At 33.5% G+C, this 22,234-nt stretch overlaps 1 protein-coding gene across 11 annotated transcripts in view; it reads left to right on the forward strand.

The window, feature by feature from the left end:
• Window positions 1–22,234, forward strand: part of SCN3A (sodium voltage-gated channel alpha subunit 3) — a 119,832-nt gene that overhangs the window by 74,604 nt on the left and 22,994 nt on the right. For all 11 annotated transcript variants that reach the window (XM_071216341.1, XM_071216343.1, XM_058300733.2 and 8 more), the window contains exons 16-21: window positions 832–1,005; window positions 1,939–2,295; window positions 4,061–4,531; window positions 15,115–15,235; window positions 16,338–16,492; window positions 17,227–17,400. In XM_071216341.1, the coding sequence (XP_071072442.1) occupies window positions 832–1,005; window positions 1,939–2,295; window positions 4,061–4,531; window positions 15,115–15,235; window positions 16,338–16,492; window positions 17,227–17,400 (1,452 nt within the window). The remainder of the gene's footprint in view (window positions 1–831; window positions 1,006–1,938; window positions 2,296–4,060; window positions 4,532–15,114; window positions 15,236–16,337; window positions 16,493–17,226; window positions 17,401–22,234) is intronic.

A 22,234-nucleotide genomic window follows, 5' to 3' on the forward strand; every position in this document is an offset into this window, starting at 1 on the left:
GCTGAATTAAGTAGAAGGATGGTAAGCTTGGCTTTACCATCATAAAATGCAAGTAGATTAGAATTGTTAAAAAAAAAGTTTGTGGAATTTGTTTCCTTATTTTTCTTTCTGTTATCAAATACACATTTAGCTAGCCACTCAAATAATTCTTTAATTTTAATTATGGTTGTGTGCATACTGAGAATGTTCTCACACTGTTTTCAATTAAATCTGCAGCTCCTTGCTCTATTACTCTATTAGCCTTAATTCCAAGGCACACATCTAGAGCTCATTTTTTAAAAAGATTTGTGGCAAACTCGATTTTGTTACAGAAATGGTTATAAAAGTATAGAAGGAAGATGGTGTGTCCTAAAAAAATCATGAAATCAAAACAGAATAATGCTTTTACCAACTTAAAAATCACTTTATTTAACTTTCAATAATATATGTATTTGTTTCTAATGCATAATAGTTAAATATGAATTTGACAGTGATCATAGTAGAAGCATATTGTACCAAAAAAAAAGGCCTCACTCCGTAGTGATTATTCAGTATCAGATTTAAAACATGGATAGTGAAATGTTTTAAGATCAATGTTTTCCTGAAAAGCCATCAAATTCATTGACTTGAAATTAGTAAGACAAATCTACTTTACAAAATACTCTCCTGACCATAAAAAAAAAATTTAAAAAAAGCAAAATCCTAAACCTGTGTTGATTTGTCTCATTTTTTTCACTTTAAATTTTAGATATTTTTATTTTATTCATGATTGTTTAACATCTTCTTTACAGATTCTTGCAGCAGCAACAGTGTTTTAATATTTTTGAAGTACTGATCTGTATTTTACTTTAGGTCTTTACTGGGATCTTCACAGCAGAAATGGTTCTCAAGATCATTGCCATGGACCCATATTATTACTTCCAAGAAGGCTGGAACATCTTTGATGGAATTATTGTCAGCCTTAGTTTAATGGAGCTTGGCCTGTCAAATGTGGAGGGATTGTCTGTACTGAGATCATTTAGACTGGTAGGTGTCTTTCATTAATGTGACATTTATTTTGGAACTAGTCAATGCATATTTATTTAATAATTTACTTTTAATGATATTTTAAATTTATGTCAATATGTAATATTTTAAGGATATACATAAATATTCTTTTTAAGGCTAAGTATGAAATCATTTCTAAGAATGATAAAAATGTGGCTACTTCATAATGATTAGATATATAGAAATCATTTATCTATATGTGGTTCTAAAACAATTTTTAATTCAGTATTTCTTTTTCTCTTTATTTTTTTTTTAAGTCAGATATGCAAATAAAAATCTTGGATCCCAATTGATCTTAGCATTTTATCAACAGTACTTATAACAGTGGTAACTTCTTTAAAGCAACATGTGAAAAGTAAATATTTGATGCCATCAGCATCTTAAACACTAACACAACGAACTTTTTTGAAATATATCAAAAACTTGTTTTTGAAAATTTAGTGAAGTTTTTATTGGAAAGTAAATAAAGCATGTATTTTTTTCAAATCAAACGGAATCTTTCCTATAAGTTTGTTATCAAATTAGTGTTACTTTATTTCACTATTATTTTATAATGGCCCATTACAAATACACAACATCCTTTTTAAGATCATTTTTCTTTTTACTCTCTAAAATATAGGCTGAAGGTAACATTAATTTGCCAAACTCACAAATGTCTTTAATCAATTTTTTCATGGGTATATATACTGATGATTCAGAAATGTTTGAGTTAGCATTTCCAAACTGTTTTATATTTTTATTTTTGCAAACTTTTTTTTGCCTGGATTTGGAATTGAAGTGGTTTTGTATTTTTTGAGATTTTATATCACGCAAAGGTGGGTCTACAATATGACCTACTATTAAAGCAATGTCTAACTAACTTCCATAAGTATATTGTGAATACTACTAATAGTATCCTTTCATTCATTGTAGCTTCGAGTTTTCAAGTTGGCAAAATCCTGGCCTACACTGAATATGCTAATTAAGATAATTGGCAATTCTGTAGGGGCTCTGGGTAACCTCACCTTGGTGTTGGCCATCATCGTCTTCATTTTTGCTGTGGTTGGCATGCAGCTCTTTGGAAAGAGCTACAAGGAATGTGTCTGCAAGATCAATGATGACTGTATACTCCCTCGCTGGCACATGAATGACTTCTTCCACTCCTTTCTGATTGTGTTCCGTGTGCTGTGTGGAGAGTGGATAGAGACCATGTGGGACTGTATGGAGGTTGCTGGCCAAACCATGTGCCTTATTGTTTTCATGTTGGTCATGGTCATCGGAAATCTTGTGGTATGTGTGTATTACCAATGTTCATAAATAATAACAGTACAAGAATCAGACAGTAGCTAGGAAGGTGGCCTGGTGTAGTAGACATATCTCTGAATCTCTTTGAGTCCAAGGCCTAGATTCAAATACCATACCAGAACTAACATTCTGACATGGACAAGTGACTTAACTTCTCTGACACTCATGTTCCCCATCTTTAAAATTGGAACAGCAAAACTGATGCGAAGATGAAAATAGGTAATGTCTATGAAAGTTTGGGATACAAAAATGTGTTTTCTTTTTGTTTTTCTTCAAAGAAAAAATATTTTATTTTCAAGTCTAATTTTTATCTAGTATTGTTTTTATAAAATAATGCTCCAGTAAATCTAAAAATTCAGTGATCTCTTCTTCATTGAAATTGTTCTTCACAAATGGATAGTTCCTTTTGCTGGCTTACTCAGAGAGGCTTAAGTTGCATAACACCAAATTTCAGTGAAGAGGGCATTATATTTTAGCTACATAGTATCATTATCCAAATAACTTAGAGGAAGTATTGTTATCTTCCTTAAACTTATTAAGGGAAATTAGTTCAGTTTGAGTTATTTTATATGTATAAACATTGACCAGATTAAAAAATTTTATTTTAGCTGTGGGTTAAAGGTGCTAATATAAATACATAATTTGTATAATTATATGTTTTAATGATTAAATTTCTCGGTCATGTGTGGACAAAACATTCTTCATGCCATCATCCTGGACCTTCCTTTTGAGTGGTCCATTTCAAATGAAAATGCTTAAAAGATTGCTAAAAACAGACCAATGGGCATATAATTCTTTTCAGAACAGTAAAGATTCTAGAAGATCTAGATTCTGAACAATATCTGATACAGAAATAAGGAAACAAACTGAATTTCTTGTTTTGCATGTGCCTTCCTACCATATAACATATTCTGAAATTTGATACATATATTTCAAACTGAAATTATTCCTATGGGTACATTTCCTTTTACATCAGCTATAATGAATTATTCCTGCATCACTCAGTTTATCAGTTAATTGAATAATTTTTCCATATATCCCAGTGATAATCTGAGATTTGAGATTTGTTCATATTCTACACACACACACAGACACACACACACAAAAGGTAAGAGAAAAAGAATTTACATTTATGGTATAGGTTAAGCCCTGAAATAATTCAGAATGTTCTCCATCTGTTGGGCTATTTGAACACATAAATTTCGAAGTGTATTTCATGGAAAATGTGTTAAACCTTATATAATTTGCTGCTTAGAAATTTCTGCTGTTATAAAAGATTGTATCCATTGGAATGAGGGAATTTGTATTTCAAATGTATTATATTTGCTTATATCAGTAGGCTATTGAATAAATAAGTTCATTACATACATGAAGCTAGGCATTCTCTAGAAAAGGTTAAGATGAAGTAAAATTATTAAGGTGAAATATCTTTTTTTTTTTTGCTCCCTGGTAAAACAATAAATGGAGGATTTGTGTTTTTAAGGGCTAGCTGACTGAGTAGACAAAACTTAAATCTTTGAAGCTCTGCTTTCCTATTCTTTCTTTGGCAAGTAGAAGATATTAGGTCCTTAAAATAGTATGTAGTTTAGACATGATGTCTAAAATATGGTAGGCGTTCAATAAGCATTTTTTCAATTAATTTTAGCAAAGAGCTATGATTATATGAATTTAGGGTATTTTCTTGTGTACAGCTGTTAGTTTCTTGTGTGCTTCAATACTAATATAGCAAATTTTTGTTTTTGCTTTTTAGGTTCTGAACCTCTTTTTGGCCTTATTGTTGAGTTCATTTAGTTCAGACAACCTTGCTGCTACTGATGATGATAATGAAATGAACAATCTCCAGATTGCTGTGGGAAGGATGCAAAAGGGAATAGATTATGTGAAAAATAAGATACGGGAATGTTTCCAAAAAGCCTTTTTTAGAAAGCCGAAAGTTTTAGAAATCCATGAAGTCAACAAAATAGACAGCTGCATATCCAATAATACAGGAATTGAAATAAGCAAAGAGCTTAATTATCTTAAAGATGGAAATGGAACCACCAGTGGTGTAGGTACTGGAAGCAGTGTTGAAAAATATGTAATTGATGAAAATGATTATATGTCATTCATAAACAACCCCAGCCTCACTGTAACAGTGCCAATTGCTGTTGGAGAGTCTGACTTTGAAAACTTAAATACTGAAGAGTTCAGCAGTGAGTCAGAACTGGAAGAAAGCAAAGATGTAAGAATATTTTAAGAGTTTTTTTGATGCATTTCCTATAATAAACATGTAATATGGTTATTTAATATTATTTATTATATTTATATGTATTCTTAAAGAAGGAGCATTGAATGTCATATTATAGTAATGTTGGAAAATCATGAGACATTCTTTATTGAGAAATCTATTTATAGAAATTTCAGCTTTCCACAGGAAAATCATCATTCTGAACAAATAGTATATTCATTTTCTGGATAGTTTGGAAGTTTGATTTAAAAATGTAGCCCTCCAAAAAAGATATATCAATTACTGCATTCTACTGTGCACTATGTTATATCTTTAGACAAATCAGTGAACCATTTTATTGATCACTGTGAAAGCATCACCTCCTTACTCTCTATATTAGGTTTTGCTATGCTTCTTTAATGTGGAGATTTTGTGTTGTTTTCATTCACTTCTGAAAGTTTCATTCACTATAATAGAGTTTTATTCATTTATGGGTATTATTCATATTGGGAAAGTACAAATAGCACTGATTTTGTATTGCCCACTCAGAGACAAACACACCTACAAGGTCTTCCAGATTAACTAGAAAGCACTAAGAACTACTTGAAACAGTTCTACATGATATTACAGTTAAACTGAAAAGCTGCTCTGTCATATTACTAGTTGTAAAGAAAAGGGAAGGGAGCCGGAAAGGAAGTGAAGGAAGGGAGGAAGGGAGGAAATTGTTCCTACTGTATGATTAGAATTCATATGGCCTATGATAGTAATTTAGTAGCTTATTAGTATTAACTCTGCAATTCTGTGTTACAGAGAACAGGATTAAATTTTTTTTACTATTATTTATTTATGGACTTCAAATATACCAGAGGAAGTAAGTCTAGCACAGATAGGTTTTCAAAGACATATTTACATGCATTGTTAAAGAATAGTGTTGGAAACTTCAAATACTGCTAAGTAATACTAAAAATTTGAGGATATAATATTGACACCATAGGAATCAGACTAATGATGCTTAATTTTGTAAATATATTTTGGAACCTTTTTTCTAAAGTATCATATCAACAGAATTTGAAATTGTCATAAATACATCACTTACAACTCATAGCTTTCTGATCCTTTTTTCAGTCATTTCACAGAGGCTGAGTTATAATATAATAATAAAAATGAAAATACTTTGAAAACGGCAAATGTATAGTACAAAATGAGTTAGTAATATTCTTTCCCTGATTTCTACTCAGTCTGCTTCGTGATTTCACTTTCAATTTATGTTGCTCATTCTCTTGATTAAACATTCAATTCTAATTTGTTTTCAATCACCTGGTTTAAATCGGTGAAGAAGCACCTATTAATTAAACATTTATTAAGCAATTTGTTTAACTCAGCTGAATACTAGGGGTAAGAAAGAATTAAAAGGGAATCTATAACATAATCCCCCTACAGGGAAATCTCAGCATCTTTGAGTGAGCTAACGACAACTAACAAAATCACTAAGACCTATTAAAGAGTTTAATCCGCAAAAAATGAATATAAGGTTATAGGTGTTGAGAAAGAAAGAAATAAGTAGAGTTGTTACTAATGAAAGAGATATAATTGAAATGGGCCTCAAAGTTTGGGTCAAATATAGAGAACAGAAAGCAAAAAGCAGCAGAAACCTACTGGATAAAAGCCAGAGTTGAAAGTAAGTTTAGTATTAAGGTAAGGCAGTGAGGTAACCAACATGAATAAAGCATTGGTTGAGAAGATAGTGGGAAAATATATTTCGGTATATAAAGTAGTTTCAGACTGTAAAGTCTTTGATTTAAATCACAAGAGTTTGGAATTGGTTGCATAGTCAATAAGAAGCTAGTATCTGTTCATTAACAGGGGAAAGGTAACAGGAAAGTGATGTTTTAAGAAAATTTAATTGACATCAAATGAGTAAAATGAGTGTCAATGAACTTAAGAGACAAGGGGAATTATCTTTTGCAATGTGGTAGCAATCACTTAACAGCAATGAGGTGATGAAATTCTGGGCTAGGATAATCATAGTGGACTGAGACTTACTTGCACTATGACAAACCCTGTAAAGTGTGTAGAACTGAAAAAATGCTAATGCCACTGTCTGAAATGGCCTTTTTAAAAAGTTACCCAGATTTATGTGGGAAGGGGTGTTCAGTGTGATATACTGAATTAGAAGTGACTGTTGGTAAGAGAGGCCAGAGTTTAAAAAGTAAATTTGATGATGTAGATTTCATGATCACCATTCCCTGAAAATAGACGAGCTGGCTAAAGAGATATATAACTATAGAGAGAAAATAAGGGAAGATTATAGAAAAAATAGCAGGAATAGCTTGAGGTCAAGGAGAGGTAGAAAAGCCTAGAGTTAGAGAAACTTCTGCTAGATTAATATCATAGGTTCTGTCTCATCAGATTTTTTGAAAGAAAATGTTTTAATTTACTTCTAGTAAACAGGTGGTTTTTGAATAATTTGAAAGCTGTTTAATGTGCGCAGATATTTCAGTGACTGCTTAGAGGAACACTATTCTATTGCCATGTCTTTTTAATGGCTTAGAAACATAAATTTGGAATAATGAAATCCAATGTCTCCCTCATTATCAACTCCTGGAAAACATTTGTTACCTGCCCAAAAATTCCTTATTGTGTGATTTTTATAACAATTCTATGTTCTTTCAACTTAATTTGTACTACATGAAATCCAATTAAAGAATGTAATAAATTATTTAAGGTAGACAGATATATTCTTGGGGAAATGTATCAAAATAAATGTAAATTTTTATATTTTTATTTATAGACAGGATATAATTTCAAATTATCTTATACAATATTAATTTCAACAATAAATTTTATAGATGATTTGATAAAAATTAGTACAAAACAACAGAATAAGTTATAAGGCAACTTTATATATACTGATACACAAGATAAAAAATAAACAGTTTTTAAAAAGAGAAGTGAAAATTAGCATGTTCTAACAGCATAGAGCAGATTTAGATACATTCCAGTTAAATGCAGTTTTCATTTGAAATTCCTGGAAACTGCTGGCATTGCTCTTCTTTTTTTATTTTTTAGACCAGGACCTTGTACATGGGAAGTAGGCATTCAACCACTGAGCTACATCTTCTCCTCAATGAGAGTTGGTTTTTTTCACTTGTTTGTTTTTAGGAGGTACCAGAGATTGAACCCAGGACCTCATACAGGAAACAGACACTCAGCCACCTGAGCTACATCCACTCCCTATGACATTGGTCTTTGTTCACATATCAGATGCATACCTATATTGCTATATTGCCTGGCTTATGCTTTTTGATATCTATCACACACACAAACACACACACACATAAACACACTCATGCACAGATTAAAACCAACACATTCATAAGGCAACATTGTGTTTCACAGATTTTTGACCACAAGTAGCAAAAACACTTGACTTCTGATATGGAGAGCATAGAATATCCTTTCTCTTTGTTGAGAAAGCAAGCATTCATACAGGCTTAACACACCAGAATGATTCATTTTTCAAAAAAAATACAGTAAATTTCTGCCTAAATAAAAGCAGTGAATTAATCACTAATTTAGATGGTATTAAAACTCTGGATAATCTAGTCCTTCCATTCATTTTCATAGTAATGTTTATCTGACTAGTAAGGCAGTTGGGGAGAAATGATGCCTAGAATTTTTAGAGATAAAAATATGAATTGCTGTCATTATATTCTGAATCTCTAACAGAAACAGGCTGGTATAAAAACAAGTATAAAGCTTTGCATGAAAAAGTGTATGAGAATTGAAGGCATGGATTCAAATACTGATTTTTTTAATCTTGGTAAAACTCAGAATTATATAAATCTTCTGACAAGAAATAATGTAGAATTTTACTTGTTTTCATATTTTGAAAGTTCCCATAATCATGATTTCTTGAATTTCTATATAACTATACATTTTACAATTTATTTCTTAAAAAAAGATTGTTGGTTTAATTAATGTCTTGGTAAGTGAAGGATATAGAATAAATAATGCTCTGAGGGATCATATTTGAAGTTGAATTCCAAAGCACAATCTAGCATTATCATACCGTGACCTTCACTGCTTGCCATTTTACTTCTCACAGGGGTAAAATCCAGCTGGAGCCATCAAGAATGCAGCTCTGGTGTTTTTTAACCAGCCAGAGGCTCGTGCCATCACTTTTGCCCAGGTTACCCAAGCAAGTTGCACATGTACAATCACTTTCGAATTGAATATTGACTGGCCTGCATGCTACTCAGCTGTGTTCCTTCCCCTGCCATGGCAAGGAAGTGCTAGACATGCCCAGCTGCTTTCTGCTAATCGTGTGACAAATCACAGCATGGTTAAGCGAAGCAGGCACCCCCAACATCATACTGATTCTGCTAATGACTTTTTCTAGTTTTTCAAAATCAATAATTGCATGCTCTATAGGATTTGTAATATCCAGTTTTAAACATGTTAGGAATGTTTAAAGTTCAATTTGGTCAAGGACTTAAGAGAGCATGCAATTTTTTTTAAGTTCTCTGCTTTTATTTCATTAAAATAAGACCACAACATTTTTTTTGGTTGATTCAGCCTTTATAAATAAATTGTATAGCCAAAAAACCTCAGAGGGTTTTTCTGATAGTTCTGCCATTTTCAGACCATTATATTCAGATATATGAATATAATCTTCAACCCACTGAAATTATGTTCCAAATAGAAGTGTTTACTTTCAGGTTTGGGGAAAAGAACAGGATGAAGTGAATTTTTGAGATATGAAGGACCATAGTCTGTATGTATTTGGGCACAAATCTTGGATTTTCAAGTAATTTAGGAAAGTTAAGTGTCCTGTGTCTGCATAGCCATAAGTGATCATTGTAAAGTAACTGAAAGAAGGAAAGCATCATGATATAGGGTGGGAAAAGTTCATTACATCTTGATGGTTAGAAAAATGGCCCAGTATACTCAGTTTTGATTTGGAATTTCCCTGAGCTGCATAGTTTTCTTCCTAACTATTCAGCCCTACAATTGAGCAGGCATAAATGGAACTTGGAAAATTTACTACTTTTGATTATTAATTATAGTTTTATAAGGTGTAAAGGGCATCTCCCAGGATTACTGTAAAATTTATGGATTAACTAAGTCTTTAGTTTATTCTCTTGACTTAACTTTCTCCTGTCAGTTTCATTGCTTACTGAAACCTGGACCAGTGTAAAGGTTCTGGGAGGGAAATAATGAAAATGAAGTGAAAAGCTCATAAATATTGGCAGTTTTTAATACTTTTGGTGAAAAAAGATACCTAACTAGAGTTTGAAGTTGCCAGCAGAATTAATAAATATTCTCTTCCTCTTGAGAGATAATATAGAATTAGATATAAAATGCAACCAATTCAAGAATAAAATTATTAATGAGAAATAGGAAAAACAGTCCCCAGTGGTTTATATAATTTTATTTAGCACTAAGATTTTAGTTTTGATAGAAAAACATTAATAGTCATGTAGAAAATCTAATTTATTTTTTCTTCACAATCAGAGTTAAATGATATTGGCAAATTAATATTTATACCATGTTTAAGGGGATTGCCTATTTCCTTTCCAAAATCTTTATGGCAACTTTGAATATAAATGTCACTAGCACGTGCATTTCTCGAGAGGATCTGTGTTCCATTTTCAGAATTTGGAAAGCAATGAGAGAATGACTCTAGCTATCAATTTCTATGTTATGCTGTTAGTGTCTTCCAAACACTTTTTGTGAAATTAAAGGCGAGGCAACTTTTGGAATGGTACAGATCAATGTGTGAATAGCCATTTTAAATCCATCTTGACCTTAGAGAACTGTCTTTGTTTTTTAGTATACTTAACCGAAATAAGATTCAATTAAAGCTAGTTTAGATGTAATTTTTTCTGTCTCTTCCCAAAACAAACCATCTTCTCTTTGGCTTACTTGATGACCTTCCACTTCCCACCTCAATTACCCCAGAATTGTTTCCAGTTTCATATATCAGGCTTAATAGGGCTAATTTTAAATAAAAGAATTACAAGGATTATCATACTTTTAAAATATGTTGCGGCAAAAACAGATGGAGGTAGTTCATATTTTTAATCACTTGATAAGTGGTCCAGAAAAGAGAGGACTTGGTTATCCTTCCTGTTTTCCCTGTCGTGGACCAGCAATCAAATGGCCTTACCATGTGGCTGCCTGTCCTTCAGATTAAGTCAAGATATGGATAGGCAAATCCAGAAGACCAGACTAAGACCCTGATAAGTAATATGTGACCAAAAGATCTTCTTTCACTTGGAAGACAAATTTTCATAAGTTTTGAAAGAAATGACTAGATTTTAAGGCAATCTGTAATGGCTGAATCTTATTTGCCTCTTGAATCATACAGCAATTTGTAAGATTCAAATATTTAATTTGATTAAAAACAAATGAAACATGAGCGCATTTCAGTGGAAGTAGGCCAGTTGCTAACATTCTCTTCTATCTCTGGAAGTTAAATTTCATTATTTTTAATTGGATAAAAAACAAGAGCAATATTAGTGTTAAAGGGGAATTCTGACCTAAGTTCATGTTATTAGGGAGAAAAAATGCTTGTCCTTGATGCACACATGACTTTTGTCAGTGCTGATTCTGTCATTTTGTATGTTGAAATAATCCATTCCTTTGAGTGGTATTTGCAGTCATCCTTCTTGAAAACGTGGTATTCAGGCACCATGTCTTTGAGCACATGATTCTTATATCAGCGTGCGGCTTCCACAGCATTGCGCCGGGCTTCTGCTACAGCCAGGCATGTTTTCTGCGGCTGAATTAGGCCTGGAGAATGTTGCATCTTAAAAACTGCTTTCCAGCGTGCATTTGTAGAGCATAAGCCATCATCCCTCTGTAGACTCGATAGTTTCTACAAGGGATGGAACAATCTAAACTTTAGGTGCAATAAAATATTGGAGGGGTAGGGATAAAATAGCACACAAAAAAACAAGTTTGAACTTGTGCTATGTGAAAGCTTTCTCTTACTTTGCCTATATACCCAATTATGTTTTTCTAAGTACTTCAGAACAACTATTAATTTTAGTTATTAAGTATAGTCATCAAGTTCCTTAATATGGTAAATTTCTTTTCAGGTTTCTTTGATTTCTTTTTTACTTATATCATTGTACTATCACAGCTATGGCAATGTAAAGAAAGTAAGTTATTCTTTGTATTTACCACTATTCACCTGCTTTTAAATCAGTTACATGCTTTTATTAATAAATAAATTGATATGCCTATGATAAAAATATATTACACATTGCCCTCTACTAGAGTATTAATGCCGAAGTGTTGAACTTAATTGGAAAATGTTTGGAATATATCAATGTATAGCATTTTTAATATTTAAGTAGTTTTCTAGAGTATAAATTAGTGATTATAAAGTGCAATAGTAAACTTCTTTATGTATTTAATGGCTAAAGTGTATCAGGCAGGATATCGTAAGTGATAAATTGGTATAATTTAATAATAACATAATTCATTTTAATTTATAAATGTAAGTAAATCCACAGCTTTTGAAACTTTATGGAGTTGATAGAATATTTTTACAATTTCACAGTTTCCTATTATAAGAATGTGACCTATGGGGATGAAAAATAATATAGTGACTTTTCTGAATGAGATTAAATAATGAGATTAATGACTAAGGCTGCCTCTCCCACTGGCTTTATAAAAACCTTCAAAGGAAAGTGAACACTAATTTTCCATTTTCTGAGCTCTGGTGCCTAAGAGTCATAGGGGCTTCATGAAGCTTTGGTTACAAGTCCCTCTCCCAACATTCCTTGAGGAGCTTTCAATGAGGAACATTCTTTGATGAACATAAGAAAAAAAGTTTATCCTTATAATCAGAAAAACTCCTGGAAAATGGTGAAGCAGTTCTCTTTGTCAGCTGGTTTCTGCTCCTTTGAGTAGATCAGAATGCTGGTAGGAATTCTTCCTTGTCTATGTTTCAAAAGACCTGTTGTTCCTCACAAGGCCAGGCAGAGGGAAGTGAACTGACCACCAACCATTTCTACTGTAAGATGTATGCATGCATAAAACCATAGCTATTTAGCAAACTGAGCATATTTATATCCAAGCATGTCAATAATATTCATAAATGTTTACAATCTAAAGACAGTACTAGAGATCCATACTTGGTGAACAGTTGATTTAAGTGTCATTCAGTTAGTGGCTACTGTTACTTGTACTGTGAAGGACTGGATTTAAATTAGTATTTGTATTTAAATATAAGACACCTGCAATAAATGACAGACTATTGTAATGTGAGAAATTAAACATCTCACAATTATATTAACAGTGGTAAAATGGAAGTGAAAGGTGAGTATATTTTCTAAAGTTTTTCAAAAGTATATGTATACATATGTACATATATACTTATCACTTTCTTCTCTCTCATTTACTTATTAAATGTCTGCCAATATTTTAGAGAAACATTTTGAAAAAATCATGGCTTTTTAATCATTTAAATATTACTAAATAATTTATATGTAATAGGAAAATATAATTTCTAATTAGATTTCTATCAAGGCCATGATTGAGTTACTTATCAAAATGGAGAGATGAAATTATCTAAACACTATAATCCTCTTTATGAGTAACACAAAAATGCATTTAATCATTCATTTATTCAATCTTCATAACTATTGTCCATTGGCTTGGCAATGTACTGAATCTTTTGGTAAATAAATATATATGTATATATATACACACACACACGTGCATATATGTATACATATATATTCATGTATATTCATGGGAAATTGGTCATGGGAAACAAAGAATGAACTATAGGTTCTATAAAATTAATCATGAAAGAAAAGTGGAGAAGTCATGCAAGAAAGAAATTCTTCGTGGAGGTGGTGGGCCATGATGTAGGCTCAGAAGAAATTATTGAGTTTGGATTGGCCAAGAAGAAGAAAAATTCTTATAGCTAACCTCAAAAAGACTTCTGTTTTTTACTGGTGCTGGTTTATGCAGTAGATATAATTATTACAATTCATTAAAAGCCAATGTCCATAGAGCAACAGTGAAATTGAAAGGAAAGAGCTGGTTGCTGAGCCTTAATCATCCAGCCTTTTATTGGTTACACCAGAAGCTACTCCAATTTTGTGCAGCTGTAGCTCTCACAAGTCTTTCTTAAAAGAATAAAGATATCCTGAATGTAGGAACCAAAAAATTGTGGGAAAAGAAAATGTCTCAGCTTTCCACCTCCCCCAAAAGTAAAGGAGCTTAATGTTAGAACTTCCTGAACACTAATGATCCTAGGAACTATCAGCCAAAACTAATGGCCTACCTTCTCTGTTTAGCATAACTCCAGACTAGGAGGTACTACATTATTGAATTATATTTCAAATTAAAGTTAATTTTCATAATATGTTTAGGTGGACATGGTTAATGTCACTCTCCAAGTATTGCAAAAGAAAGTATCATCTGGATATCACTCTTCAATTTAAATTACGTTTATATTATGATTTCAATAAATCAGTAATTTTGTGCCAAATTTCCACCAATAAAACCTGCATTACAGGAGCCTTTAAGGCATTTTAAAATTACACATTAATTCCCTCAGAAGGATATGGCAGAGTGACCACTTAGCTAATGAAGTTAATGGGGACTTTGAAATCATTAGCATGTCCATGCACTGTCCATTCATCCTAAAATCTTTACATTGCCTGGGTTGCACTGTGTGTCATGTCTTTTCATCAGTTTTCATAAAACATTACACATTAATAATGTCTTCCCAAGTAATCACAGAGTATTTATTAGATACTTATTCTTGTAGCCATGTGGCATGTCACAATGATTTATTTAGAGGAAAATTTAACAGTCTGATCACATGTTGAATTCAGAATGTGCTCCTAATGAAAGTCTATACAGATTCTGGGCAATGCCAGAATCAATTTATGAAGAAATTTCCATTTCATTTAGAATTCTTTGGCAAGTATTGAATCCATTTCAGCAGTTAAAAAAAGAGAGAGATCCATCATTTTTCTGCTAGTAAAGTAAAAAAATTATGTAAGCCTGGGAGAAATATAGCTCAAAGTTGAAATATAATGACTGTGACTAATGTTAATGTGCTTCTCTTCCTTTCTAAAATTACAGAAACATGGACAGTACTTAGAAATATGAAAATTTCCATCTGAAGAGATGGAAATTATAATTTGACTTGATGCATTTAATTAGTATAATCAGTATTATATATCAGCATATCAAATTTTTTATCAAGCTATTATTGGTTTGGCCAAATATTTTGGCATGCCAAAATATTTTGGTATGGTATCCACATACAAATGTAGATCATAAAACAAGTTAAAAAGTGTAATCAATCCTTTCCATATCACTCATGTTGAATGCTGTCTAACCTTAATATCAGAAATTTTATGATGATCCAGGTCGGTAGTCACTTTGTTGTAAACAATAGGACTTTAATTATGTTGAATTATTAGTACATAATTATCAGTGGTGTTAAAGGAGTCAAATGTTGTCACTACTACTTTTTCCACATGATTACAGAACTTTTCCAAATTAGCTTAATAAACAGGGAGAAAAATCACATTTTTGCAATGGGGTTTTGTTTCCAGAAACTAAATGCAACCAGCTCATCTGAAGGAAGTACAGTTGATGTTGCTCCACCCCGAGAAGGTGAACAAGCAGAAATTGAACCTGAGGAAGACCTTAAACCAGAAGCTTGTTTTACTGAAGGTAAAAATGCTCGAATATGATTCAGTGTAATCTCCTCTTATTCCTTACAGAGATTGAATTTGAAGGGAATATTTAAGACAAATATTGAAGACATGCTTATCTTTGTTTTCCTTTTGTTTTCCAAAAATGGAATCTATCTCTATTTCCAGAATAAACTATAGCAGTGACTATGATTGGACAGTTTTAACTGATGTGATATGTCTTTTCTTTCAGTCCCCCACAGTGTGAATCTAAACCTGTGGGATAAATGACATTCTGAAATGTTATCTCATTGGTATTACACTCCCTTCAGATCTCCTTGTGATTTGACTTATAGATGCCACAATAATTAGATTCCTTTCCTTACATTTCAGTGTGGTTAATCTGTGCTGTTGCCAGAACTGTTTTTGGATATAGATGTGTTATAGAGCCTTGGAAGAGAGTGAAGTTGCTCTCACAGAGTGTCTTGTACACAAATCAATAAAGATTTGTTGATTCAGTGTGATTGGATTGAGTCTAATGAGTAGTATTTCAGAGAGTTAAAGCAGAAGAGTGGATGGAAGATATAAATAATATGAAAGCTAAGAGGGGAAGGACAAAGGAATAAGAGAGACTGACTGACAAGATGACTCATGGGTGTGACTAAGGAAAGCACTGAGGCTGAAAATAAAGAGGGAAACTGTCAGTGCCTGAAAACTGGGAAGAAAGGAGTATTTTCTATGCATGAGAAAAAGAGAGTAAAAGTCCAACATCACATCAGAATATCAATAAATTATTTAAACATGTAGTTTTTCCCCAAACGTGAGAGGTGCACCTGTACCCTGTTTCCATCAATGGCCTTGAGGCAAAGAGTGATCCTGACTGGTCTTGAAAGATGATGCTATTTAAACCCAAACAATTCTGGAGAAAGTAAAGCAATTCCTTGGAGTCTAGGTGACTGACGAAGATTTTTGAGTCAGGAATATTTTAATATACAGGAAGGAGGCTGAAGATAATTTGGAAATAAGTAGCCAGTTATACTATAAAATGAACAACTAGCAGGGTGGGGGCAAGAAGGTTTATATTTTCCAGTTTAAAACTAAAATATTTTTTATAATTTATTCTATTTAATGTTATGTTTTAGGCTGTATTAAAAAGTTTCCATTTTGTCAAGTAAGTACAGAAGAAGGCAAAGGAAAAATCTGGTGGAATCTTCGAAAAACCTGCTATAGCATTGTTGAACACAACTGGTTTGAGACTTTCATTGTTTTCATGATCCTCCTCAGTAGTGGTGCTTTGGTAAGTGAAATGCATGTGAACAAGAATCAGGTTCTAGAATACCAGATGTATACACTGAATATGAGAATCAAAAAGGAAAATATATCCATGCCTTGTAAAGCTTAGCATCTGTCCAAACTTTAGTACAGAACAAATCAGACCCATGAAACAGCCAGTTGGAATTTCTCATCTGGTGTTTATCTAACAGATGTTTTCCTTGGTGAGACAACTATTTACAAGACATTCTGTAACAATGTTACTTTACATGTCAAATACCACTAGTTTTCCCTAAAAATCATATTAGCAACAGTTATGAACTTAATGTATTTTTGTTTCTTCATATCTAACCAACTTATTCTTTCAAAAGAAGCATGATCGATCATTCAGGGAATCATACAAATTAATTTTGGTATAGGCCAACTCCATGGCTCATCAAAAGAACTTCTGATTCATTTCTGAGTTCATATTACTTCACCAAAAACATGTCTTTGTAGCAGTAATTGAGATAGAGACTTTGAGATGAGAGACAAAGAAGGAAGCATATCCTAATTTAGTAAAGATACTGGAATTTCCCTGCCAACGTTTTCCCAGTTTGTTTTAGTCTTCTGGATTTTGTCTGATGTTCATCAATGTTTGTCTGATATTATTGCCAATGCTTATCAAATCATTGGTTTGTTCCTAGTATTATACTAAACAATTTCATCAAGTGTTTGAGGAGGCAAACTGATTAAAATAAAAATATTCTTGGTTCACAGGCTTTTGAAGATATATACATTGAACAGCGAAAGACTATCAAAACCATGCTAGAATATGCTGACAAGGTCTTCACTTACATATTCATTCTGGAAATGCTACTCAAATGGGTAGCTTATGGATTTCAAACATACTTCACTAATGCCTGGTGCTGGCTGGATTTCTTGATTGTCGATGTAAGTATTCTGAGTGATATTTGTGAAACTATTTTTTAAAGAGGTAAGTTTGACATTTCATATATTTCTGTGATTAAAACCTTGATTTTTGAGAACCAAGATTTACTAATGCTGACACAATTATGCAGTAACTTTTTTCAAAAGCGAGAATAAATAAACATAAGGAAAGTTTTACAGAAAAGAGTAGAGGAGGGCCTAAGAATAGGCAGTGGTAAGAGAAAACACAAAGAGAGCTTTTTTATACCACAAACAGAAAGCTCTTCTTTTTCTGAAAGTTAAGGAACTCAAGGTAAGGAAGACTTAAGCAGTCTGTTAATTAAAAGATCTAAGCACTTAGCTTATTAACAGTTCTATAAAAGCAAAAAAATCTCCAGGAGGTAAAATCAAGAAAGATTTGGGGCCAAGATTTGTAAGACTTGCACTTTAATCCCTTACTAGAATAGTACATGCGACTAAATAGTGTTAATGTATTTACTGCATTCATTCAGCCACATACCCACAGAAACAATACATTTCATTCTTAAATCAGGAGTTATATATCCAAGTAGATAATTACTGTGCAAAGAGTTAGCTATAGGAGCCTTGCTCTGAATCCCCTTGCCCTGGTAAGTTGCCAGTTTTTTTATTCCAAGTGATGGAGAGGCACGGGGGCGGGTGGGGGGGAATGACAGTTGGTTCTTTGTAGTCTGTGATATTCCACTGCAAAAGGCTTCACAGTCTCGCAACAAAACAAGGTTCTTTAAGTACTATCTCTAGTTGTTTCTTAGCACTTATAAAGCACTTTATTTTCAGCTCTATCACTGTCCAGTATAAATCGATGATTGCTATGTGTATACACTCATTCCTTTTAATGTTTTTGACAAGTCTGGAGCTATCTAAACCCGCCCCCCCAACTTCCTCCCACCATACATACTCATAATTCAATAACCAAAATGTGTTTAACCCTTTGAGTTTTTGAGAAATCTGCCAAGTCACTTTTAATAGAATAGAAATGACTTCCAATTTTCATGGCTGGTCTTTAATGAATAATGCAGATAAATCTCAATATTCCCCTGAAAAGTTATCTAGACAGGAAAGTTTAATATTCTCACATTCTGCAGCTGGCCTGGACCTTGAAGAATATCTAGACTTTATTCTAGACATTAGGAAAATGGAGCCTCAGTTGGTTATTTTCTTAAGATAACATACCTACTTAGTAACGAAGTTAAAACTAGAATCCGAATTTCCTAATTCTCAATTCAGTGCTTCTTTTTTCCATGGATCAGTTAGATAGAAAATCTCAATATATTGCTGCAATAAAACTAAACTGTCACAGAATGCTTAAAAAAGAAAGTTCCTGTATACAAAAGAACAGTAGTACTTCAAACAAGAAAAAAAACATGCCTTCAAAACCTTTGGAAATGCATCTATGTAAAAATTTTAATCTCTTCAATTCTCTATCTAAAAGTAAAACTAGACTGTACTGGGATATCTTTCCAATCTTTTAACATTGTTTCATTTATTCAAGAAATATAAGTGAGTACCTAATCAGGGCAACAAACTAGACAAAGGAGATATGAGCAAGATAGACAAAACCCCAGCCCTCTTAGAGCTTACACTCTGTGGAGGGGGAGCAGACAATAAATATGTAAACAAATAAATTAAAAATATGACAAAGGCTGATGGTGATTGTTACTATGAATATAATAAAATAGGGTAATGGGATAGGAAAAAAGCAAGGTGGAGAATATGGTGAATGCATTATCTGGAGTATCCAGGGAAGGTGTCTCTGATAAGGTGAATGATGAAAAGTGGTCAGTCATGCAAAGACCAGAGGGAAAAGAGAACAAGCTGAAAACCCTGAGGGGAGCGAGGTGAGCACCTTCAAGAGGTATAAAGAAAACTGATGTGTAATGAAACATAGGCAAGAATGGTAGAAACTGAATTCAAAAAGGTACACAGAGACCATAGTGAGACCATAATATATTATTGTAATTACAACAGGAAGTTCTTGGAGTATGCACTTAAGCAGGGGAATGATCTGACCTGATCTACTGTTTAAAAATGATCACTTAGGATTGTGGGGGAAAAGGTACAAAGAGTAGAAGCAGAGAGAACAATTAAGAAACTATTTTAATAATCCAGAAGAGAGATGACTCTGTAATAGAATAAAGTGATGGGACATAGTGATTGACTGGATATGAGAAGTGAAGACAAAGTGGATCTAAGAATGACAAATAGATTTTCTTTCATCCTGAACAAATGGATAGAAGGTGGCGCCATTATTTGGGATGGTGAAGATTAGGAAAAGAGGTTTGTCAGAACAAAACATAGTGGGTAGGGGGAGCAATAAATTAAGTTTGAGATACATAGCAAGCATTCAAGAGGAGGTATTAAATTTTCTATGTCCCAGGCTCAGGGGAGAAGCCTGGACCTGAGATATTAATTTAGGGGTCATCATGTTATAAATGGCACTTAAAGGTATGAGCCTGGATAAGCTCACCTAGGCAGAGAATGTAAACTGAGAAGGGAGCCCAGTACCAAACTCTGGGGACACTCATTTAGAAGTTATGCAAGGGAGAAGAAAGCAGTAAATTAGGCTGAGAAGAAGTTACTGAAATAAAAAGGAAAACAGAATATTCATGGAATCCAAAAAGCCCAGAGAAGATAGCCAAAGGAGGGGGTGTCAAAGGCTGCAGGGAGGTCAAATAATGTAAGTAGAGAGAGACTCAACAACTGGATTTGACAAGATGGAGATCACTGGTGTCATAGATGAGAGATGCTTCAGGAAAGAGATGGGATAAAGTTCTGATAGAAAAGGCTGAGAAAAGAATGGGAAATGAAGAGATAGAGAAAGCAAGTTTGATAACTCAGGTTGTAATCAAGGAAGACAACTTAACCCATGCCTCTGTCTGTCAGAATACTGCACTAGATGAACCACTTTGTTCTGATAATAATTATTTTCTTCTTATGCAAAGATGAAAAATGTACTATCTCCATGTAAAAATCAAACATACTGTAGATGCTGTTGTTGGCCCAATAATGAACTTAATTACATGATCATAATTTATAGAAGAAAATTCAGAATTCTTGTTGTCTTTATGGGTTTTTGCATATGTGTCATCACCAGGAAAAATTCAAGGATCTATCATGATGACAACTTCAAATTTGGTTCTAAACTACCCTAAGATGCTGATGTGTCTAAAATACATGACCATGAAAAGATTCAACCATTGTAAAAAGTTGACTGCACACAGATGTTCTCCTACTTACAGAGAGCAGAGGTTGTAATGTGGCTGAAAGGAGATGTGTGATCTTTGCCACTATGAAGTTCCCTTCCTGCTTGCTCAGGGGTACCTTAGAATATCCATCATAAAAGTGGAGTAAAGCGTATTCTTTTTTTTTTTTTAAGATTTTATTTCTTTCTTTCTTTCTCTCCCTTTCCCCTCCTCCTCCGCCCCCCCCCCCCCCGTTGTCTGTTCTCTATGTCTATTTGCTGCATCTTCTTTGTCTGCTTCTGTTGTCAGCGGCACAGGAATCTGTGTTTCTTTTCATTGCGTCATCTTGTTGTGTCAGCTCTCCGTGTGTGCGGCGCCATTCCTGGGCAGGCTGCACTTTCTTTTGTGCTGGGCGACTCTCCTTACGGGGTGCAGTCCTTGCACGTGGGGCTCCCCTATGTGGGGGACACCCCTGCATGGCAGGGCACTCCTTGTGCGCATCAGCACTGCGCATGGGCCAGCTCCACATGGGTCAAGAAGACCCAGGGTTTGAACCGCGGACCTCCCATGTGGTAGACGGACACCCTAACAACTGGGCCAAGTCCGCCGTCCTAGAGACACATTCTTGATTGTAATATGCATTTCCAATTATCAACAGCTTCTAGAAACAAGTGGTTCCTGACTTAGTTCTTGACATTCACTTTTGGCATACTGACATCCTTAATAATGAAACTAGAGTTGGTGTTGTTAGTAGTAGTAGCACAATTTGATGCTTAACACATCCCAAGCACTTACTGTGGAAGTGGCACTAATTAAGAGCCTTAATAATAATGAAAATTGCTAACCCTGATCTAATGTTTACTGTATACGGGTGCTATTAAAAGAAAACACATTATATTTATTAACTCAGTCTTCAGAGCTCTGAGTCAGAAACCATCATTAATCTCATTTTGCAGATGGGGAAACTAAGGCAAAGAAAAGTTATTTGCCTAAGCTAACATAGCTAGTAAGAAGGTAAGCTGGATTTTGAACCCAAGTATTCTGACTCTGGTGACTATACTCCCAACTCCGACTTTACAACTCTCATTTTTAGTATCTCTTTTTAACTTTGTTATTTATTGTAAGTTATTTCTTAATCTTCTTAACTCTGTGGAGTATGGCTTATCTCCATTTTGCTACAGAGAACATGAGGTTTAAAGATGTCATAAAGCTAGTAGTAGTTGGCAGAGCTACCTCTAGCTCTTTTGCCCCCTCTTTTTCAATAGGGCATAGATCTAACTGAAATGCTGTTTTGCACTAATATAAAAGAGTTTCCACATTATACTCTGAAAGTGGTTGCCTGTAAGTAGTGGTGGGTGAAAATAATGAAATGGTGTTTTGCTAATATGTACACACCGGCCTTGGATTTTACCTGGAATTCTTGTGGAGAGAATTACATTACATTTAGAGAGCTTTGGGATAAAGGCACTGAGTCACTATATAGTATTTCATTTCATATCACTTTCTGATTTTGCTCTAGGCTTACTTTCATGTAAACAATCTATTATGTGGGTTGGCTCTTCCTATAAATGACTCCTAGAAGGAATGATTCACTTTGGAAGATTTCATTCTCTTTTAGCAGTATCAATTTATTAATA

This window comes from Dasypus novemcinctus, chromosome 7, assembly GCF_030445035.2.
Source record: "Dasypus novemcinctus isolate mDasNov1 chromosome 7, mDasNov1.1.hap2, whole genome shotgun sequence".
Taxonomy (NCBI): Eukaryota; Metazoa; Chordata; class Mammalia; order Cingulata; family Dasypodidae; genus Dasypus; species Dasypus novemcinctus.